Source organism: Rhododendron vialii, chromosome 13a, assembly GCF_030253575.1.
Source record: "Rhododendron vialii isolate Sample 1 chromosome 13a, ASM3025357v1".
NCBI classification, from domain to species: domain Eukaryota; kingdom Viridiplantae; phylum Streptophyta; class Magnoliopsida; order Ericales; family Ericaceae; genus Rhododendron; species Rhododendron vialii.
In genome coordinates this window covers 21,584,784-21,608,087 of record NC_080569.1, presented here as the reverse complement: position 1 = coordinate 21,608,087, position 23,304 = coordinate 21,584,784, and the positions used below count along the sequence as shown (strand labels likewise).

Genomic DNA, 23,304 nt, shown 5'->3' with positions numbered 1-23,304 from the left:
ATATTTCATATCCTAGAAAGCATATTTCCCAAAGTGCTAGTGTTGACCAGCCACTTGATCTATCCAACTTGTTGACAGTTTGACACCGGACTTTGTTGTCGAGGGGTTGGAGGCATTGCATGGTGTCGTGGGTGAATATGACCCAAGTTAGATTGAATCACAGATTTGTAGAGTATTATTAACCATCTGGAGGAGTACCGTACAATGTTGATTTTGATGGTCCTTGTAGTAATAATAACAGTGTCGTTGGATATATTGGAAGCATGATTTCTCTCATTCACCGTCGGAGAAACAAATACTTAGCAAGTTCATCAAACTGTGGCCTAAAAGCTGTAATGCTACTTTTGTTTTGCCTAGTGTACTATGACGTCTGATAGATTGGCTCTATGGAATGATCTCAGAAGAATTTCCTCCAAAGGTTGGTGGAGATTTTAATGTTGTTTATTGATCAATTTTACTAATAACGGTCGGATTATACTGAATAGTGAATATATTGCATAACTTGTAGGTGGTTAACTAAGGAAAACTGAAACTCGAGGATCGTTTGAAACTTGGAGAAAAAAATGGAAAAGAAGGGAAAAAATTTAAAAAGAATTTTCCATTGTTTGGTTTTTAGAGAAAGAGAAGGAAAAGTTCAAAAAATAGTTCAATTTTCTCTCTAATTTCTTCTTCACTTTCTATCTAATTTTCCTCTACATTATTCTCTCTTTCCATCCCCAAATTCCAAACCGAGCCTAAATTAGATGAACTACAAGTTAATAACAATAGTCAAATTGTTTTCGCCGTATATCAAGGCTTCCGGCTGGAGAGAGGAGAGAGATGACTCGGAATCGGAATGGGGTCTTGCTTCTAGGATTTCCGTTCGCTGGAATAGGAAGCAACCGACGGGAGGACGGGACAGGACTTACCATTTCGGTTTCCCTTTTCCTTTCTTTTCCCTTGTTTTGAACAATGATGAATGGGAAAGTGGGGTGAGAAATTTTTCAGTGCCCGGTGGGTACCACGTGGTGCTCGCTCATCGCGTTCGGGACGTCCATTTCGATTTTGAACGGCTCGGATTTGGAGAGAGAAAGAGAAGAGAGAGTGGTGGGGTGAGAGGAGAGAGAGGATTTCAGTTTGGGCCGTCCAACACACTTTTGTACGACCCGGATGGGCTACTCGAACACCACGTGGTACCCACCCGGTACCGAAAAATTTCTCAAGTGGGGCGAGATAGGATAGGAACAGTGGGAACACCAAAGAAAATGGCTCGACAAATAAGGGATAATTAGGTAAAAACAATTTTCTTAAAATAGGACCTGTACCAAACGTAATGGTCCAGTAATTATGGACCATTACGTGATCCAAAAGTCCCCTATCTTCTTCGTGTGATTTTTGGACAGTTGTGGAGGTGGTGGTGTCTGGTATCAGTGTGGTGAATTACAACCGAGGTAAGGGTTTTGGTTTCCATTGATTCCAATTTGTAATTTTAGGGCTTTTGATTTTGAAACCGAGTTTTGTGGTTTGAGGATTCGAAATGAGGGCATTAAGGCTATAATTTCGAATTTCTGAAATTGGGGTTAGGATTTTGGCGGTTGGTTGTGGGATTGATTAGTGGTAAACTGTGGTATGAGGTCGAATTTCTAAAAGAAAAGGGAGAGAGACGGGAAAAGGTAAAATTTGGAAGTAAAAAAAGGGAAGTAATTTCCGTAAATAGAAAAAAAATATGGATTAAAGTAGTTTTTGAGAAATAATAAGAAAAAAGAACTTTATTGCATATTTATTTATTGCTCCCTCTATCTCTTTTTAAATGTCCTGTTTCGTAACTCCAACTTATTAAAAAGACATCATCATTATACCTTTCACATCAATTTTTTCTTTCACTTTCATTACTTACCCATCATCATTACACTTCTACTCACTTTTCAAAAAGAAATCTACTTTTAGGGACAAAATAGACAATGCACCAATTTTTACCCATTAACTTTACAAAATGGACACTTATTAAGGGACAACCCAAAATGGAATACCGAACTCTAAAAAAGGGATGGAGGGAGTACTACAAAGGGATTTTCACCGTTTCGACAAAAAGTTCTTTTTTTAAAACTATTTCTCAAAAAGTAAAAAATAAATATGGGAGGTGTTAGAAATGGTTCTGACGACGACGAAAAAGTAATTTCTTACAATGCCGTGTTCCGCTAACTAAAAAATGGCATTATGTAATATTGTCGAGTTTGAATTTTTTGGGAGAATTTTATGAATTCTTTATGGTATTTTTTTCCCCAAAACGATAATAGATAATATTATAAATCCAAGAAACAATACATTAAGAGAAAATTTCATCCCTAAATAAAGGATCAAGAAACCAAACGGGAGGGAATTTAGGCAAAAAATTACATCAAACTTCAACTAAACACATCGCTCCAAACAGACGAAGCATTACAAAAAACAACCAAAAACACCCATACAGGGTGATAGAAGCCCCGCAAATGGAGAGAAATTCCACACAAGGGACACCAAAAAAGATAACCAAAAAAAGAGGAGAAAAATTGATAACGAACCGGAACGGAATCACATCAACCAATGACTACAAGGGCAATTCACAACAACCAATGACTTCTTGTCTTGGTTATCCTAAAGACAATTTGGGGTCGAAATAGTCATTGTAATATATACGTCGAGAAATATAAGCCGGTAAAAATGAACCAAAACTGTAGTGGACATTTAAATAGGGACGGAGGAAGTACTTATTTACTTATTTTTTGAATTAAAAGTAACATATTGTGAGAGAATGACATGTCTCGTAAAACAAAAAATAAGAACTTAAAAATATAAAAAAAACTAGCGGAACGAGGCCCGAAAAGTTTGTGGAAGGAGTGATTATTCAGTATTATTGGAGTACCGCTAGGGGCCCATACCACCATACATTTACGTGCGGTTCATAAACTTATTCCTGAGCCCCACGTAAATGTGTGATCGTAGAGGTACTTAGAGCACCACGTAGTGTAACGGTACTCCAAGAGCAAACAGTAATTTTGTGTGTGTGGAAGAGGAAGGAGGAAAGAGAGAAAATGAGACAAAACACGAGATCGCACTATTTAACGCATTCTGTAACTATACTCCTACATACACCGTTCACAATCACTTTCAATATTTTATACTCCCTCCGTCCCTTTTTTAGAGTCCAGTATTTCATTTTGGGCTGTCCCTTAATAAGTGTCCATTTTGTAAAGTTAGTGGGTAAAAATTGGTGTATTGTCTATTTTATCCCTAAAAGTAGATTTCTTTTTAAAAAGTAAGTGAGTAAAAGTGTAATGATGATGGGTAAGTAGGAAAAGTGGAGGAAAAAGTTGATGTGAAAGATATAATGATGATGTCTTTTTAATAAGTTGGAATTACGAAGCAGGATATTTAAAAAGGGACGGAGGGAGTACTACTCTTTAACACTCCACTTTTTTGCTGCTTTATTGTCAAATACTCCGTACTACTGGAGATGCGCTGTAAACCGTAAAAACGGATGTGATGATTCGTTACGCACATGCGAGGGACAGAGTAGGTGAAACCTATGAGATATTGTCATCCAAAAAAGAGAAACCTACATCACTGAAATATTCTTCTACGATGGCACTAATTCCCAGCGCATATAGTACAGTAATCAAGTACTACAGTATTAAGTAGTACTCTCTCCGTCCCAATTTACTTGTCATTTTTAGGAGTTTGTGTCACATTTCAATTAATTATATCTTATAATTTATCGTGTTTTAGATGATTTTGAAAACATTGAATTATAGAACAAATCGAAATCTATCGAACAAGATCCATATTGAATATAAAATTCATTACCACTTTAAAGATATAACTAGTTTTCTAATCCAGTTAGAATAGAACTGAGACAAATAAACTGGGACGGATGAAGTATCTTTTTAATCACCAGCTCCAATAATTTTTGGTTAAAAGTAGAGCAATTGATACCGTAATCAAAGGTCTTTGTGGGACCCCTCTGGTGACACGTGGACGTTGATGTGTGAAAAATGGTTGAATAAGTGTGAATCCGTGACAATGGGATTGTAGCGCAACGACACTTTCTTACGTTTTCCATATAGAAAGTTAGGGTTTGATTCTCACTAAAAGCTCGAGTATTTGGTGTGGTGGTTGATATCCTTTGAGCATGTCACATTTGTATGCTACTTTACCGTTACCCCTTTCTCATTTCTCTCTTATAAAGAGGCTAGATAGCTATCAAATGAGAAAGAAAGAAAGAAAGTGTAAATGGGCATGGAGTTAGAATACTATGCATTGAGGAGCACAGTATTACCGAGAGTTCGGCTGCTTGTCCCCTCTGCATCATATTTTATTAGCAGAAATCCTATAGGTATCGACGGTTTCCGTAGAGAAACTGTATCGACGGTCTCGCCGTGCCGTCTCCAGCTACTGGACGGCCGATCCAAGCCGTCCAATTTTTTTTATAAAAAAAACGAGGGGGCCAACGCCTGAATCAACAACATCCGATGTGTGTAGGATGCTTGATTTAAACACCTTATTTTTTGTGTATATATATATATATATATATATACACGAAAAATAAGGTGTTTAAATCAAGCATTCTACACACATTGGATACTATTGATTCCCGCGTTGACCCATTCAGTTTTTCTTTTATAGAATTTTTGGACTGCTCGGATAGGCCGTCAGGTGGCTAGATAATGTCCGGTGCAGCCGTTGGTGCATTTTCGGTTTGGTACCCATCTGTACCAGTGCCAGGACTCATTAGATTTATTAGTGGCCCAGCATAAACTAAGCTGCAGATAGATTGTTCCAAGAAAAATGGACAAAAAGTAAAGACAAGGGCCCACAAATTACTCAAACAAATACTCCGTATACTAATAATTCTGCTGCTTTTGATTTAAGCATGTAATTAACAGTCCTGAGAGTGGAAGACTTTGGACACTTAATTTGTCCAGGTATTGTTTTATCAATAAGTCTACAGGTACATACAATCATGTACATAGAGTGCGTACATACGCATTTTGGATCCGTTTCGGGTTCTATAAAAAGATTCGAGCCGCTCATTTTATTCAAAATAGTTTATTTACGGTCCTTGTAAAAAATAAACTCAACACAATATAGGTAAAAATGTTTACAAAACATCTAACTTTGCTTTAAAATTCAGGCGGCCGGTTTAGATCTTTTTTATAGGACCCGAGATAGGACCAAAATGCGTATGTACGCACTGGATATAAATGATTGTATGTACCTGCAGCAACGCTGTTGTTTTATTCCTCAATTTCTATTCCAATCCCATGTATGATTCGTTTAGGACAAATTGTTTACTAAGTGTAATTAAACACTACAATGACTATTTTGACCCCAAATTATCTTATCTTTAGAATAACCAAGAAGTCATTGGTTGGTGTGAATTGCCCTTTTAGCTTATTTTAACATAATCGATAACAGAAAGAATTCATAAAATCCCGCAAAAGAATTCAAACTCGACAATAAAAAAGTTCTTGGGTAATAAAATTGAAATTCAACAATTACATATTTTCTCAGGCAGTTGGATTTAAATGATGGAAGAACTAAGTTCAAACATTAATTGCATATATAATGCCATTTCTTAACAATGTTCAAATGCATAATAACCAATTATCATACTACCCATCCACAATCATCATCCAAAAAACCATACCACCATCCAAAACCATCAACCAAAAAAAAAAAAGAGAAGAAACCGGCGTAGTTTTACTTATGGTTCCAAGTAGCCTAAAATTTCAAGGGCACAACTTCTTCACAAGAATCATTTTCTGCTCATCATTGAAACTGGAAAATAATTCAATCTTCTTTGCATTTTGGGTAATTGCCAAAATAGGAGAGAGAGAGAGAGAGAGAGAGAGAGAGAGAGAGAGAGAGAGAGAGAGAGAGAGAGAGAGAGAGAGAGAGAGGATGGGGTCTACGGCAAAACGGAGGTAGGTTTGTAATTTCTCTCCTCATATTGAAAGTCCTCCGTGCGCCTCATTACAGGGATTGATCAACTTTACACATTCTAAAAAAAAAAAGGACGGATATTTCAACTTGACTATTGAAAAGAATAATTTTGCAAATATGAGGCGTTTCAAGCTAAAATAATCCAAAATGGAGATAGGTTTTTAATTTGTCCTCTTATTGAAAGTCCTCCGCGAGCCTCACTATAGGGATTGATCAACTTAACACATTCTAAAAAAAGGATGGACTTGACTATTGAAAAGAATAATTTTGCAAATATGAGGCGTTCAAAGCTAAAATAATCCAACTTCTTTTTTTCTTTGATGATGAGCTAACCGTTTCGTAGATGCAAATGCAACCACGTCATTTTGGATTTAGTACATTCTATTCGAGCCTTGTTACTTTGAGCTTGAGCTTCTTCTCCCATTTCCACTTCTACTGATTCCACAAAAGGCAAAAGAAAGGAAAGATGCTCGATTATGTGTGTTCATAAGTGCTGAATTTTCACTAGTAACCATCATAACCATGTAGATACTAAGGGGACAATATGGTCCACCTAAGAGTCTAAACAAATTTTAAGGCAAAAAAAAAAAAAAAAAAAGGTGCCGTTGGAGAGCAAATTCTGCTGCTAAATTCAGACATTGACAGAATCTGTTGTTAATAAATTGAGAACATATAATTTACATCTGTATGATTGTATCTAGTCTTTAACTCTACTAACCCAAAATGTGGAGGCCAAAGTTGAGAATATTTATTTTCATTCCATCAGCCTTTTGAACTGGATAAATGTACGTACACATTTGTTTGCAGAAAATCAACACTTGATAGTAGTTGATACTATATAGGTTTGGACAAGTAATTAGTACTAGTAACCATTCAATTAGTACCCTTTTTTTTTTCCATACTTAAAAGGAGTAATTTACAAATCCAAGGAAGATGGAAGAAAGATTTGTTCTGTGAACTTGGGGCAGAAAAGATCAATACCCCAAAACAGAGAACTAAAACCCAAAAAAAAAAAAGGAAATAAACCAACCTTTTTTTTTCACTTCATCATATTTCCTTTAATTCCCCAAGGTCCAAACACTCCATAACCTCTCCCCAATAAAACTCATCAACTTCCTCACTGACCCCTCCTCTACTTCATCTCCACCTCCTCCACCACCACTGCCGCTAGTCAACTCCATTAAACATGACTCGTCCTTGCTTGAACTCACCCGGGACCGATTCGGCTCATGACCCGACCCATTAAACCCCCTCCTACGCCTCTCTTTCTTACTCTTCTCTGATCTCTTGCTCTGGGCTACCCCGTCTTCGAAAGCATCGATGATTTCGTGAATGAGTTGGCGGTTCGGCGACGAGTCCCACCTGACCCAGTAACTCGTGTAGCACCTGAAACAGTTGCAGTTGAACGACGGCGGGTGGTCCCCACCTTTTCCACTACCTCCAGTACTAGTGGTGTTTGTTGTGGTGTTAGTCTTTTGGGTTTTGTTCTGATTCACGGAAAAGTTGGAGGAGGAGGAGGAGATGAGGTAGGCCAATACTTCTCTGTCCACTGGTGAGAGCATGGCCGCGAGAGTCAAGATAGTGGCCGGTAGAAAGGTTAGGTGGTCGGAGATGAGCGGCTGCGATGGGTGGACCTTGCCTTTTCTGTAGAGCTTCTTCATCTCTGATGGCTATGAGTTGAGTTCAGCCGAGAGAGGCTGAGAGACTGAGAAAAGGGACTTTATGCGGACTGAGATCCAGTCTAGTTTATCTTTCGTCCAATCCGGTCCAGTTTTGGGTCATTTGTGGACCTCTTTTGGATCCATAACAATAATCAAAATTATTCATTTTTTAGAGTTTGTCCAAAACATTAACCACTTTGAAAAATCACGTCTATCAGATATCATTTAAGATGATTTCGAAATTTATTTAGCTAAATATAATTGTGTTACATGGGTTGCAATCTAGTGTTGCATACTTATTTTTTTACAAACTTAGTGCATTTAAAAATCATAACAGCTTATTCAATCAATGTGATTTTCGACGTGATAAATGTTCTCGGTGAGCTTTAAAAAATGAACGGTTCCGATGATTGTTATAGCCCAAGAAAGGGCCCACAAATGGCCTAAAACTGGACTGGCCTGAATGAAAGTGAAACTAGACTAGATCTTCCCCCTTGCGATCTAGTCCAGTTTCCCTTTCATTCAGTCCAGTTCAGTTTTGGGCCATTTGTTGGGGGGAGAGATGTCGCAGAGGAGTTGGTACTACTAGGCTGCGTACGGTTCAGATTCGTAGGAATCCAAGGACCGAACCACAAGTCACAATCATTCTAAGAAAATAGAATCTGTGTCTGAACCAAAAATCCTACGATCCGATTCCGAACCAGTCTGTTAGTGACGGTTCAATTGTGTTTTTTATCCAGGGATTATATATAAATTCCACTAGCAAACAACAACCAAAAAGTCAAAAAAGGAAAACGGCAACAAATTCTTGTATTATGCATCAACCAAATTCCTAATTTGAGATTCCAACATCAACCAACTTTCAGATTCCAACATCAAAGCATTTAGGCCAGCAAATTACTCTGTATACACGTATTCTTTTTTTGCCCATTTGAGTAGAGCAACACTTTACCCCCTTAAGTTTTGATTTACACAAAACTAATACATTATCCAAAACAAAAATCCGTTGATCGAATCATATCTTACAATTTTTCTAATTTTTGAAATGGTCTCCGAACCATTAATCCACAATTGGGACCAAAATGTATAGTTCAGTTCAGTTTAGTTCGATTCAATTTGGTTTAAGCCTGAATTCTAAAGTAAAGTTGGATATTTCGTAAACGTCTTTACCGATATCAGATTGAGTTGGATTCCTATAGGGACGATAAACAAAAAAAATTTGAACAAAATGAATGGCTCAAATAATTTTTTTGGAACCCGAGAGGGGTTCATAATCCGTATGTACGTGCTATATGTGTATGTATGTAGCTATAGCAGCTTGCCTTTCCCTTCGAGGAGCATGGGGAAATTCACGCGAGATGCGGTACTTTTGCTGAAAATATTGTAGGCTCAATACACAGGAATTTTTGGGTGCCGAGCGGGTATCACATCGTCCAAACGTGTTTTGGACAGTCTTGAATTTTAGAAAGAGAAAAAGAGTAGATAGAGTGGTCGGGTGAGGGGTCAAATAGAGAATAAATCTGAACCATCCAAAATATGTCTGGACGGTTGAGATTGCCGATGAATACCACGTGTGTAGTACCCGTCCGACACCCAAAAACTTCTCGGTTGATTGGTATTGGTAGTACTCCAGTAGTACTGCATTGGTGCAGTAGTACAATATCGTGATATTGCGGGACCTACCCAACTAAATTAATGATTAGTCTCTATCCTTCAGTTCCAGGTTCCCAAAAACAAATATTTGTAAGTTCGCAAAAACAAAAAATATAGATTTATAAGATTCTATTTTAGTTTACATAGGCGTAGTAATTAAAACTCTGTCAAATCTTTCTTAGAGAGCTAAAGTTTGAACTCGAATTCGGCTCATTTATATTTGTTTGATTCGATCTTGAATTTCATAAACACTAACGAGCTTGAGGTCACTTAATTCTGGAGGAATTGAGCTCAAGTACTTAAAAAGTTTGGCTAGAATCATTTGAAGGCATAGTTCCACACCCACCATAAGCCGAAGTATGTTTGGTTTATTCAACTAGGAGCAACTCTAGCCCATCTTTTAAACATATCTATTTTCTAAATGTCCCACAATCTTTTTTTACTTGTGTATTAGTTTATTTTTAAGACCTTTTTTTTTTTTGTAGCTTGAAAATTAACCCTTTTTATGTCAAATTGAATGATGAAGAGAAATACCATATCCAAAATGAAATGATTGACAAATTAGAGAAAAATGCTCACTAGTTATAGGCTGGAGGATATTATATCTACACGACTCTTCAAATCAAAATGCATAAAATAAAATAAAAAATTATCAAGTGAGTTGGACATGCTCTAATATTTCAACAATGGACGTTTGGCTATCCCTATCTTATTTACTTAGTATTTGTTTAGTGATTTTATAGTAGTTGTGGGTGAAGCAAATAAGCAACAAGCAATAACCATTGGCAGACCATCTTATTTGCTCATTCGTTAACATTAAACAAGGAAGGTACCCAAACAAGCCCTACGTCTCATAATATTTTTTGTTTTTCAGAAAACAAAATAGAGCACTTTTCATCATTTTTTTTTTTTACTAATTTAAAGAACTAATGAAGATCTTTAAATTGGTGTAAAAAAAATCAAATAATTATGCGCAAAAGTATCTTAATTTTTGATCCAATAAATGACATGACTTTTAAGAACCTAAGACTATGAAAGGAAAGGAGTTTATTCGGAAACGATCATAAAATCTTGTTGCATCATTACTTAAGTAACAATCTCAGTTAAATCCATATCATCATAAAATAGGAATAAGCATACGCGGCATCATAATAAGGAGATTGACTTATTGAAGAATTAAAAGAATCAGGCTTAATTCGTTCATCGTTTGCCTCATTTGAAATCTATTTATTGCATAAATAAACGATTGAACAAATCTTGAAGCTTCTTTAATTTTTAAATCACAAATATGCTATCGGATTAAATAAACTTATGTTGTTTACAACAAACTCAACTTCTAAAGCTTGAACCAACTTTTAAATTTATTGAAACTTTAAATTAAACTTGAATAACCAACTATACTCTCACTAAGCTCGTTTGGTTTAAATTAAGTATAGAGTAACCAACTACTCTTACTCAGGATCAAGTTGGTAAGTTTAGCATCCCCTTTTTTTTCCAACACATAAACAAAATCTGAGTAAAATCTCCTAAATTTCTCCCCAGTATTGGACTCAAACACACATCAATTCGAGTTTGTTCAAAATTTTACCCAAATCAAGGGAGACTCGAATTTTTATTCAAAATTTTAGAAGCCTATTTTATGTCTCCAATTTCCAATTATACATGCGATGAACTATTTATTAAATTTTTTTGGTTAGATTTGCTTTTGTTGATTGCTAGGTTTGATATCAAAGAAAATTTTATGGATATTTTTACTAAAATTTGGATAAAAAAATTGAGTAAAGGCTCGAGATGCTCTTATGAGCCTTCCCTAATAGAATATCTTGGTGACAAGCTTATTAAGATGGTATTAAAAAATGGAATGTCAAATAAGTCAAATTCTGTACAAATTATTTTGTGAGATTATTTTGTACATTAAAGTTAGGCCATAATTGAAAAATCATAATCTAAAAGGGAAAATTATTTCAATACTTCCGGGAGTATATGAGTACATGATACGTTGTGTGTGTGTGTGTGTGAGGGGGGGTTATACTCCTGAATAATTACTCATCTAAAAGGGTGGTTGGAATTTCATCGTCCCTAACCCCTGTTACTTGAAAGAATCTCACACAAGTGTTAGAAGGGAGTGTTTGTAGCCAATTATTTTTTAGGTTTTTGGATTGTGGAATATAGATTATTTTGATTATGATGATTTGGATTGTCAATATGTGCATAATAGATTTGGTAGAAGAGTTTTGTGAGTGAAGTATAATCAGAATTCAAAAAGCTTCTCGATGACTGATTTTTGGATAATGCATTCTCAAGTTCAAGCATTTTGAAAAAATGCAGTTTAGAATATGTGGGCCAACACCCAGAAATTGCATTTCTACACAATGCAGGATGCAAATCAAAGGTGTCCAAACACCCCACCCCCCCCCCCCCCCCCCAAATTAACTAAGGAGGTTTAACATAACTTGGAAAACTAACGAGTTCTTTGCTTCCTTCTCTAGATTAGAATTCGAAAAAACCATGGATGTGAGATTATATTCTGCTATACTTTGTTTGAGAAAGTGACTAGAGCTTGAGTAAGAAATCGAGAAATAACAATAATTTTGTTATAATTGAATACCTAAGGGTGAAATTATGCTAGTTCGCAACAAATGTTGATTAACTTGGGGTTTTTTGATTATACAAAACAAGGATCGCACCAAAGAAATATCTTTTAATGGCTCGTTTGGTTGCCCAGAGATAATCAGAGAAGATATAAAATTTGTGTGAAGCGTACGAGATATAGAAATAGTGGAAGAAGAAATATTCGATGTTTGTTTTGGTTAAGATTGTGGCATGTATTTTTTATTTTGTTCTTGTGCAGACCTTAAGTCACATAACCCTCAAGTAGGACTTCTTGCTCCTTTATTGAACACCGTTTTAATGCTCCAATTCCCTCTCATGCACGCGCATTATGTGATTTAGTGCAAACTATAAGTTTTATATAGAGACTGATAAATCATTCCTCTTCAAGGGAAAAGAAAGAAAAAAAAAAAAAAACTGATAGAGTACCATTCAAGGGATGTTGGGATGCTCCCATCTAGCCAGCCCAACAGATTTACTAAGAATTATTGATGCTCCTGGGCCCAACACCAATCACCACACATACTTTTATCTAAGGTCCAAAATTAACTACTCCCTCTCTTTCTTTTTAAATTTCCACAAAAAAGACGGTGTCATTTTCGAATAAAAAATTAAGATACTTTTGTGCAGAATTTTAAAAAGGAAAATGCACCAATATAAATAACTATAGTAATTGAGATTTTTAGTTTGGTGCAAAGAAGTTAAAAAGTTTACTGACGAAAATTCTTTATTTTGTATCTAAAGTCTTTTCATACTCATATTTATAGGTGTGGTGGCCGAGGCAATTGAAGTACACGTGCCAATGTCTCAAGAACACTATATAAATACTCAATGTATCCGTGTCATTTCAAATTTGACTTGACTTGAAATTGAGCAAAGCTACGTACCCGACAAATTACCCTAAAAAGAGAAATCAATGGTTTAGATGCACCTTATCAAAAAAACGAAAAGAAAGAGGTTTAAATGCACATCACAATGAATCTGAACCATTGATTTTTCTTTTTTGAGGCATTTTCGGGGTACTTAGAATTATTATTGATTTATAGAAGAAAGAATCTGCTTGGTGTTAATAAAATTCATTTGAAACACGTTCCACATGATCGAGTACCACAACTAAATTTACTAGCATCTCCATGTATCAAGGCAGAAACCCCAAGAACACGGTAACATGCAAACAATCATTATATACTCGAAGGAGCTTCAGGAAGAGCTCCTCAAACGGGCCTTGATCCACGTTTCCAAGTAACGTAGCTCGTCGGTGCTTATTGAGTGGCCAAGACCTGGATAAGCCTGTGGATTCATAGTCGAGTAAACATCAATTTCTTCTGGAGCTGTATTGCATGAATCAGTAAATCACGAGGTTATTTGATGAAAGTGTGACAAGTAGTACCTTAAATTCGCAACTTATGACTGCTCGTTCGAGGAAAGGTGGACCCGCTTGTCCAGCTTCAAAAAATACTGTTCTGTCATCCATACCATGAGACCACAAAAAAGGCGTCTGCGTGTTTGTTGACAACTCAAAGTCATTAAAACCATCCGTAGAGGTAAAGTAAAAGCAATTGCATAGTCCTCACTATGATCAATATTATGTAACAACTACATCCAAAGGAGATTCATGCGGATTTAAACACAAGATACCCAATTAACCTTATTAGTCCTTAAATAATGGCATAGCTGCAGAACATATCAACAATTACAAAGACTACTCTAGGAGAACATAAACTAAGATAGTAGGGGGGTCATATTGATGTAACAACCCGGAGAATTAGCAGATACAACGAGCTCTAACTTAATTGAACAGTGGTATTGGAGATGTAAGAGCTCAATAAAGCTGCTAAAGTAGAAAATGAGAGCAGAACTTCTATTATAGTTAACATTATCTTTTTTGCTTGGCATTATAGTTTCCATCATGGGCCTCGACAGAGCTCAATGGAGAAAACTAATTCATGCACCGACCCAAATTGATTGAGACTCTCGACTTAGTTGGTTACAATAACTAACATAATGGAGCCCAACCAATGCAGGTGAAAAGCACATTCATCAAAGTGCAGGGGAGATTGTCAAAGAAAGATTGAGACGGCGTTAAAAGGAAACTACCTTTTTTGCATCTGGCGGGATTTGCTCTATTATAGAGGAATTAAAAGGAACCCATCCACTGAAAACTGCACCTCCTCCTATAGTTCTTGGGTATAGCAAAACACTTGCTAAGGTCAAGGCCCCTGCAAAACATGATTACTATTCACTAATTACCTGCAGGAATCAAAACAAGCATGCAGAAACTCTTTCAGGCACACGAGCGCCCTGAGAGAGAGAGAGAGAGAGAGAGACCTCCTTGACTAAATCCACATACAAATATATTGTCAGGATTTGTGCCAGCAGTTATCTCCTTGTCTATAATGTTATGCACGTTCCGAACTGCTTTAAGGACACCATTTTCATCATTTGGAGAAACCTGATACATTTTCGAAATCCAGCACAGCTAGTTAATCGAAGGGCACTGTTACAATACCACGTTATCTCACAAACACCTTCCATGTGTTCACCATGTCATAAGTGATTTAGCAAAATTGAATGGAACTGTATACGTAGTGAGCAACTGTAAACTATATTCGAGAACCAAGAAATCTGTTTAAGCACCATCACAAAGCCTAGTCAGAGTCAGTCATACAAAAATAAATCTCAGTTTGAAATAAATTTCAAATCAACAAGAGATGAAAGGGGAAGGATACTGAGTAGACATTCCAACTCATACAAGTATCAAGGAAATCACTATAACATATATTTCCCCACCATACATACACTTAAGGGTTGACATCGTTCCCATGACTGATGTCTCATTTCCCAACCCACTGACATGCAAATCTAATCCAACTTATGGGAAGATGCCCCCAAAAGTTAATCCACAAGAAGGATAAAAAAGGCTACTTTTTCTGGGGGAAAAAATAAGCGTAACTTACAGCCGTAATTGGTATTTCATGAAGATCAAACCACGAGGGCATCACAGCACCATCTGCAAAAGAAACGGATAAGTACATGGTCTGGAATTGCATAAAAAGAGAGAATAGAATGTATTCACTAGGAAACTAAGCATTCCGACTCAATGCTGTCGACTATATTTTTTTTTTTAAAGGCTCAATGTTGTTGACTATACGAATGCCTTGTTGTTGGATGGATCACCCAAGAAGTGTCTTTATCCTTGCATTGGATAAGCTGATTGAGATGAAAACTCAAGGGTACAAAGAGCCAAAAATAACGTAATCAAACTGCCTGGCACTCGTGTTCGAAGGAAGGTACATCATGATGCAAGATCAACCAAGGCAAGTTGATCACTACAATTGGATAATTGGAAGTATTTGGAACACATTGGCTTTGTTTTTCTAAACTAGAATTTCTTGTTCCCGTTGGCTATTTCTCTCATAGATAGTTGTAGTGGGCCGAATGAGATGGTTCGGACAGTTCACTATGCTCGGCCAATGGTTGGGTTCAACCTCTTGATCTATTAGTTCAAGCTGAACCCCGGACCGAGTAAATGAGGTTCGGCCAATGGGGATTGGTACTATCCAAGCTTGGACAAGCAAGTCCAACCTATTGACTCAACGGTATCGACACTCTGTATGGTTCAGACACTTGAGGTTCGGCCAAACTCATATGTGCCAGCTCACCTAGGTGCACCTAGCCGCCTTACTCTATACGTCAGTTGTGACGTTAGCCAAACGGTTACCGCACGAGTTGGGCACGAGCACATGCGGATGAAAGCTCATGCACATGGGCAATAACTGCCTTATCCAATATGTCAGTTGTGACATTGGCTGGAGAGGTTACCGAGCGTGATGGTCACGCGCTTACTTGGAGAGCAAGTCTTGGAGTACTATATAAAGGAGGAGGATCAATTTGAAGGGGTACGCCATTTTCACTCACTCTAAACGCTCTGTACTTTCCTCTCCTCTTTCACTTGCTTACTTAACCATCAGAGTGCCTTGCCAGTCGACTCCGACCGGTTTGGGCACTATTGATGGGCGTCACCGGTGCAGGTCAGGACAACGGAGCTAGGCTAGTAGGATCTCCGGACCAGAGGCTCAAGCGAGGACTCAGATTGGAATCACAACCTCACAGTAGTGTAAAGAAAACTATTTGATCTCAACAAATGCACTATGGGACTAGTGGTGTTCTCTGTTGTAGATCTTGGACTCACTGTGATTTCGGTCATTTTCTTGGTTGGGACTCCTCATCAACAAGTAGCATATGATCCTTCTCCCCTGCGCGACATGAAAAGTCCTAGGAAGTGCCATGAAGTGAATTACTAGATCTTGTAATTCTTCCCCCATATTGAAATTTGTTTTTAATACTTCCAAAACATCCAACTACATTAGCGCAAATCACAATCATAAAAAGAAAGCCTATTAGCACCCAACGCAGAATTTCCTCGTCTATAAAAACAATAAGTTATTCCAAATCCACAAGGGAGTAGTATGCCCTACACACCACGAGGAAAAAACAACAAAATCAATAATTATATTCTCCAACAACACAACCCAAATGATCAATATCATTCTTTCCACCACACGAACCAGATATGAAACACAATCTCATATATCATTTATTACTGTTATAAAGGGAACACAGGTGATAGAGGCGCACACAAGGGGTTGTCGGCTTCTTTTCAGGCTGACCAAGCGGAGTTAGGTACTAGTACGAGAGAAAGATTAATTGAAAGGCCCGACTTTTATGGCTTCTTCGATTTCTTGATAAAGAGAAATATGACCAACAGTGGTCAGTCTCGCTACCTCTTTAGTTGCCGCCCCCTATTTGCCTGGAAATGTGAATTGCACAACTCCGGAATTGCTCTATATTGACTACCCAACTATCATTATGCCTTTGCAATGTTACTTGGACCCAAGAATTCGTATACCATTGCTTTTAAAGTACTCTCTCTAGCTTGTGTTTTGTAGCCCCACCACTTTTGACTTTTCTTAAGGAAAACCCAGCAAGCTACGGCTGAAAAGCTTACCCTTTCTTAAAAGGAGAAAGGGCGCTAACCTATCGTAAGCCAATTTGTCCTCTTCAATCGTTACCAATTAGCCTATACCTAGCTGACTCCTTTTCAATAGAAAAGAATAGCCAAACCAACCCAGCTGGCCGGTCAATCTCAGAGATCTTATAGGCCGGCAAACCGGAGCAAGAAGTTATTCTGAATTGAATTACGCTTTCTTTCCTTTGTCCCTATGAATGAAAGCGATGAAGCTTTGAACAACGCGTCTGTAGGAACCCTACATTCGGGAAATACATGTGAAGCAAGCATATTTCCCATACCAGAGGGGTTCAGATAAGACGGCCCCTGCACAACTCCAAATATTCCCACATAATATACTAGTTTTGCAGAATAACTTAAATGTTCTATGGGATTGCCCCTGCAAGTCCCTTGCATGGGAAAAAAATTCTTAAAATTGCTATATATTTGAGGAAAAAAATCCCTAAAATTTCAAGTTATCAACCTGAAAACTCTCGTTTTTGACACAAGTAGGCCATGCAAGGCGCGAATGCGTTTGCAAGCGTTGGTTGATAGAGTGCGGGCATACCAAGACTTGTAGCACCTAACTTTGGATGAAGATTGCAGTGAACCTTGACTTCTAACCCGTAAAGCGATTGTGTGTGATCCAAAGGGTAAAGATCACAAGTTGGTTCGTGATTTGCCACACGGTTGTGGACTTAGAATTTCCAAGTCGTATAGGAAATAGAACGTAATACGTAGACTTTATTATATCGGAATAATAAAGTTGTGGACTTGTGGGTACAAGTAAAAGTAAAATCCAAATTACGTGAAGTAAGTTGAATGGGGTTGAGTACAAGGTACTCGGATATATCTACTTTGCTGAAAGTAGGAAAGTTTTTGAAGCGCTGGGCTTAATTGGTGCTGGATCCTTTTTTCCTCGTTGAAACTAGTATTTATAGACAACCAACAAGCTGGTCCAGGTCTGAATGGTTTCTTCGGCTTTCACCACAAGCTGCCAAGTGTCCCATGTTCCTAAATTAACTCCCCACTACAACAGTTACAAGCAGCTTGTAGAGGTTGAACTTGATCATGGGTTGATGGAATAACTGCCCCACTTCCTCTTTTCATGCAAATGTTTTGACATGGGGCCATTTGACTCAGTCAATGGTCTTTGAAATGAATGGAGGAGATATAACTGCCTCCTGATTTTGGGCTGTATCCACGTCCGAAATAGGCCCCATCTTCTATGGGTTGTGATTTGTCTTTGAACAAGTAATTGGACCCAAGCATATTACAAAACCACGGCCCAATAAACTTTTAATCCAACATATGATCCTGGCCCAATTTAATTAAATAAATAATTAAATGGCCCTTCATTGCTAGCCCTTGCCAAAAATGGGATCCGCGGTTGGGGTTTTCAACCACAAGGGCCCAATATCTCTTTCAAATCGAATATAGCCCTTGCCTAATGTGGTTAGGTCGCAGTAAAAGTAATTGAATCAGAAATCAAAGTCATGCTGCTACAGTTCTTGGCCTGCATAGTGACGGCCGTAACACGCGTGAGTGGGAATTTTGTTCATTTTAGGGGCCAAAGATGGGAAATATGACCAGAGCTAGAGAGCAACAATCCAAAGGGGGCTAGGAGCAAAAACAAACTTATTGGTTAACAATCTTGCATACCACGATACAAATGTGTGAGGACTAATGGAGCTAGGGCTAATTTCTGGCCCGAAGCTAAGGTCTTGGCTATATCGGTAAACTCTTTGGTGATCCTATTGGAAGACAAACAAAACACACATTTGTTCAACCAATAAATGAGAAGAGCCACATGTTCTTCCTCAGTGACTTCCTCTCCCTCTTTGCCGGCAAAATAGTTCAAAAAGTTAGAGAAAGCAAGTTGGACCAATTCAGGATATGTGAAAGATGGAGTTTTTTGAGACATAAAGCAGTCGGCCCTTACCCCATGTGGGCGAAGGCCTGTGAGAAAAGAAACATCTTGAACAGTAATGCCCATCATACCTACACGAAAATGAAAGGCGTTGGAAGATACAGACCAGAACTGGGCCGCGGCCATGAATAGGGCCTTGTCCATGTCGATGAGATGGCGGCTGAGCATGATGGCTTCATAGATTCCTACATCTTTCCACAGTCCTCCTTTCACGGCTGCAACTTGGTTAACCCATTGAACACATTGCTTGTCAAGCTTGTGCCAAAGCCGATTTGGTATGTCCTTGGGGTACACAGTCCAATCGGGAGTTATGTAGTCGAATGGCAAGGCCTCTTCTGCGAGAGGGTAGAAGGGAAGGAGATGTTCCGGGAAATCACCATGGAAAGAAGGCCCTAATCCTATCTTGATCACGGATGACCGTTGCTGGGATCGATCAATCAAGATCTCGGAGTTAATGGAGAGGTTTTCAGACTTAAGGATGCGTTTGATTTCAATAGAAAGGGTTGTTTGGCTCTTGACAATACATTTAGCTCTGAACGACGCCATTGTTTGAAGTTTGAAAAATGGCAGTTTAGGGTTTTCTTGGCTCTAAGAGGAAAAGGAAAAGTGATGAAGGAAGAAAGAGAAGTGGGTATTTAAAGTATGCTAATGATGGGTAGCAAGTTAAAAAATCTTGGGATATGAACCACCTCCTCTTCCTTTTTTGAAATTTGATTTTTATCCCGAGAGAGATGGGTTATTTTCTGTGCAATGGAACAGAATGGGACTCTGAGAAAGGGTTACACGTGTTACATAGGCCCGAAAAAGGAATAATGGACTGTGGAAGGAATCTTCAGAAAGCTTTGGAGTCCCAAGGAGAATGGAGTCTGCCTTTAGAGATAATATCCCCATGCAAAGATCTCATTACATGGCCAATTTGAAAAAGGAAAAGATGTTAGGCCGTGTTTGGGGCCTAAAATTTGATTATACGAAGCGTTAAGGTTTGTTTGGAATGCCAAAAAACTAAAGTGTCTTCCACGCCTTTATCTTAAAATAATCAAGGCGTATTGGGTGGGGGGTGGCAATGTGGCACCACAGATCGGGCTAGCAATGAAGGGCCATTTAATTATTTATTTAATTAAATTGGGCTAGGATCATATGTTTGTTAGATTAAAAGTTTACTGGGCCGTGGTTTTGTAATATGCTTGGGCCCAATAACTTGTTCAAAGACAAATCACAACCCATAGAAGATGGAGCTTTTTTTGGATGTGGATACAGCCCAAAAATCTATGAGGCAGTTATTTCTCCTCCATCCATTTCAAAGGCCATTGACTGAGTCAAATGGCCCCATGTCAAAACATTTGCACGGAAAGAGGAAGTGGGGCAGTTATTCAATCAACCCATGATCAAGTTCAACCTCTGCAAGCTGCTCGTAACTGCCGTAGTGGGGAGTTAATTTAGGAATATGGGACACTTGACAACTTGTGATGAAGGCCGGAGAAACCATTCAGACCTAGCGTGCCAATGAAAACTCTCGTTTTTGACACACGTACGCTGTGCAAGGCGCGAATACGTTTGCAAGCGTTGGTTCATAGAGTGTAGGCATGCCAAGACTTGTAGCGCCTAACTTCGAATGAAGATTGCCGTGAATCTTGACTTCTAATTCGTAAAGCGATTGCGTGTGATCCAAAGGGTAAAGATCACAAGTTGGTTCGTGATTTGCCACACGGTTGTGGACTTAGAATTTCCTAGTCGTATAGGAAATGGAACGTAAAACGTAGACTTTATTATAGCAGAATAATAAAGTTGTGGGTACAAGTAAAATCCAAACTACTTGAAGTTGAATGGGGTTGAGTACAAGGTATCCGGATATGTCTACTTTGCTGAAAGTAGGAAAGTTTTTGAAGCACTGGGCTTAATTGGTGTTGTACCCTTTTTTCCTCGTTGAAACTAGTATTTATAGACAACCAACAAGGTGGTCCAGGTCTGAATGGTTTCTCCGGCCTTCACCACAAGCTGCCAAGTGTCCCATGTTCCTAAATTAACTCTCCACTACGGCAGTTACAGGTAGCTTGCAGAGGTTGAACTTGATCATGGGTTGATTGAATAGCTGCCCCACTTCCTCTTTTCGTGCAAATGTTTTGACATGGGGCCATTAGACTCAGTCAATGGCCTTTGAAATGAATGGAGGAGAAATAATTGCCTCCTAGATTTTTAGGCTGTATCCACGTCCGAAATAGGCCCCATCTTCTATGGGTTGTGATTTGTCTTTGAACAAGTAATTGGGCTCAAGCATATTACAAACCACAGCCCAATAAACTTTTAATCCAACAAACATATGATCCTGGCCCAATTTAATTAAATAAATAATTAAATGGCCATGGTGCCAAAAACGGGTATAAACACAACCATATTTTGTCTGCGTGTATAATATTAACTGGCATGGTTGTTAAAATCCTATGATACGGGATACGTATCCTACGATTTGTATCGTCTCCTTCCAAATACAATAAGTATTGCACCCCATATCCTTTTTGTATAGAAGTCTTACGATACGATAACGTATCTTACGATATATTCGTGTATCCCAATTTGGAATGTATCCTACAATTCCTTATTGAGAAAAATTCATACCATATTTTAAGAAGCGTAACTCTAAATGCGTCCTGAATCAAATAAATCATTTGATCTAATTATCAAATAAATCATTTGATCTAATTATGGCGGTATCCAAACTATTTAAAAACAAAAAAACAAAACTCATATCTCGAATAGAGGAAAGACGTATTTTGATCTCGTCCTCCACTATTGCCTTTTGAACTCTTTACTTATCAAAAAAAAAAAAAAAGGACATGTTTTGATCACATTTTTGCAAAAATCAGATAAGGGTTCTTCTTTTCTTCCCTTGACCTAGGCACCAGAAAGTCTCAATGTGATAAACCCTACCTGGGAGACTTTGGAATTTTTTAATACTAAAAACCTATTTTGCATATATACAACAGATTCTTAGATTGTAACTACGTATACCTATTATTTTATTGTATATTAGCTTTGTTAACGTATTTTACAATACGCGATACGTTTCCCAATTTGAAAACACCTACATACTTACACACAACTAGTCTCTTCCGCGACCTTGCAAGTAACAATAAATACGTTTCTAATGAAATATACTTTTTATTATCAATCTAAGAACCGTGAACCGCGGATTAGGATTAGATTATCGGAATCGGATCTGGACCATGAGCAATCCTAGTACGTACTAACAACCCAGTGCAGACAATATTAAAAAATTCCAAATTATATATTAAAAATCCAAAATTTTAGTACTTTTTTTAAACCCAGAAGGTTCGCTTGAACCCCTCATCTGATAGTAAAGCCGACCCTGCAAATGATCAAATCCCCTTTTTCCACAACAGGAACCAGATACAAAACACAATCGAAACCCATCTCATGGACTCAAATCGCAACACATATGATAAAGCACACATAAATGCGTATATCCAGAAGATCAAATGAAGTTAGGCTTACTGTTGCAAGTGACGGGCTGGGAAGGAGCAGAAGGGAAGGACCAACGGGTGTTTCTGAACTCGGGAGAAGTGAATAGGGTCTTGATGGGTTCGTTGGCTGGACCGGAGTCGCCCAACCCGTGAAGCCACAGAACGAAGCTTCGAGCCATCGAGTCTTGCGATAGAGAAGGAGGAGTTGAAGGTGAAGGCGGGTTTTGGGGTTGAGAGAGTAGTAGTACAAAGACAACGGTGCTGCCGACGGTGACGGCTATCACAGCAATTGGTTTGGCGAGTAGTAGTAATAGGGAAGGGGACGACGACTTCATCTCTGGGTTCCCCCGTCGCTTGTATTTTGTTCTATGAGTTTCGGTGAATTGGAAAGAGAGGTGTGAAAAGACTTAACAACCCTTTGGGGCCTACTTGGGTGAGAATGAAAAGAAATGGGTGTGGTTTCTGTTTGGAGTGTTCAAGAAACCTTCCAAACTGTAAAACCGGTCCGATTCAAATCGAACCGTTCTATTTGGTTCGGTTCTACGGTCAGGTTATGGTTTCAAAAAAATAAGAACCGTTAATTTTGATTTAGTTACTGGTTCTCAATTAATGAACCATGATTAGAACCGAACTGAACCGTTTAAAACTAAGATAAATATAGATATACATATGTGTGTAATTAAATACTATATATTTGAATTTGGTAGGTTAATCTTTTCATTGCTAAACTTAATTTATTTAAAAGTGAAATTTCATTTATTAGGAAAGCTTTTATTTTCTTTCTTCATTTTCTATTCCAAAAGATTATCTTTCTATTTTTTTTAATTTTATGAGTTTATATTTTGTGAATAAGTGTTTGGATGCTTATTGGATAGAACCGGAACCGAACCAAAATCGGACCGGTCTTGCGGTTTGGTTCTGGTTAGGTTCCATGCATATATTAGTTAGGTTCTGATTCTCAAATTTCTAAAACCTTTAGAAATGGTCCGGTTACTGGTTTTT

General features: G+C 38.0%; 2 protein-coding genes and 1 long non-coding RNA gene across 3 annotated transcripts; all 3 read right to left on the bottom strand.

Annotated features, from left to right (window-relative positions):
• Positions 1 to 1,085: 1,085 nt before the first annotated feature.
• LOC131315218 (uncharacterized) lies at positions 1,086 to 3,623 on the bottom strand. Its single transcript, XR_009196631.1, has 3 exons — positions 3,417 to 3,623; positions 2,043 to 3,143; positions 1,086 to 1,773 (listed from the first exon to the last, which is right to left on the bottom strand). It is a non-coding gene; the product is annotated as an uncharacterized LOC131315218 (long non-coding RNA).
• Positions 3,624 to 6,814: 3,191 nt separating this feature from the next.
• LOC131315217 (uncharacterized) lies at positions 6,815 to 7,710 on the bottom strand. The gene has a single exon (XM_058344349.1). It carries the CDS (start codon positions 7,620 to 7,622, stop codon positions 7,020 to 7,022), a length of 603 nt encoding a protein of 200 aa, XP_058200332.1. The 5' UTR covers positions 7,623 to 7,710; the 3' UTR covers positions 6,815 to 7,019.
• A 5,235-nt stretch (positions 7,711 to 12,945) lies between these two features.
• LOC131315215 (carboxylesterase SOBER1-like) lies at positions 12,946 to 22,688 on the bottom strand. The gene is made up of 6 exons (XM_058344348.1): positions 22,334 to 22,688; positions 14,843 to 14,895; positions 14,214 to 14,337; positions 13,983 to 14,104; positions 13,276 to 13,383; positions 12,946 to 13,175 (listed from the first exon to the last, which is right to left on the bottom strand). The coding sequence occupies exons 1-6, from the start codon at positions 22,635 to 22,637 to the stop codon at positions 13,086 to 13,088; spliced, it is 801 nt and encodes a 266-aa protein (XP_058200331.1). The 5' UTR covers positions 22,638 to 22,688; the 3' UTR covers positions 12,946 to 13,085.
• Between the last annotated feature and the right edge of the window lie 616 nt (positions 22,689 to 23,304).

Coding starts and splice junctions, on each gene's coding strand:
- LOC131315217 (XM_058344349.1), bottom strand. CDS start 7,622: ATGAAGAAGCTCTACAGAAAAGGCAAGGTCCACCCATCGCAGCCGCTC.
- LOC131315215 (XM_058344348.1), bottom strand. CDS start 22,637: ATGAAGTCGTCGTCCCCTTCCCTATTACTACTACTCGCCAAACCAATT. Junction 14,896..22,333: donor CCAGCCCGTCACTTGCAACA/GTAAGCCTAACT, acceptor TTTCTTTTGCAG/ATGGTGCTGTGATGCCCTCG. Junction 13,384..13,982: donor TCCCGCCAGATGCAAAAAAG/GTAGTTTCCTTT, acceptor ACAAACACGCAG/ACGCCTTTTTTGTGGTCTCA.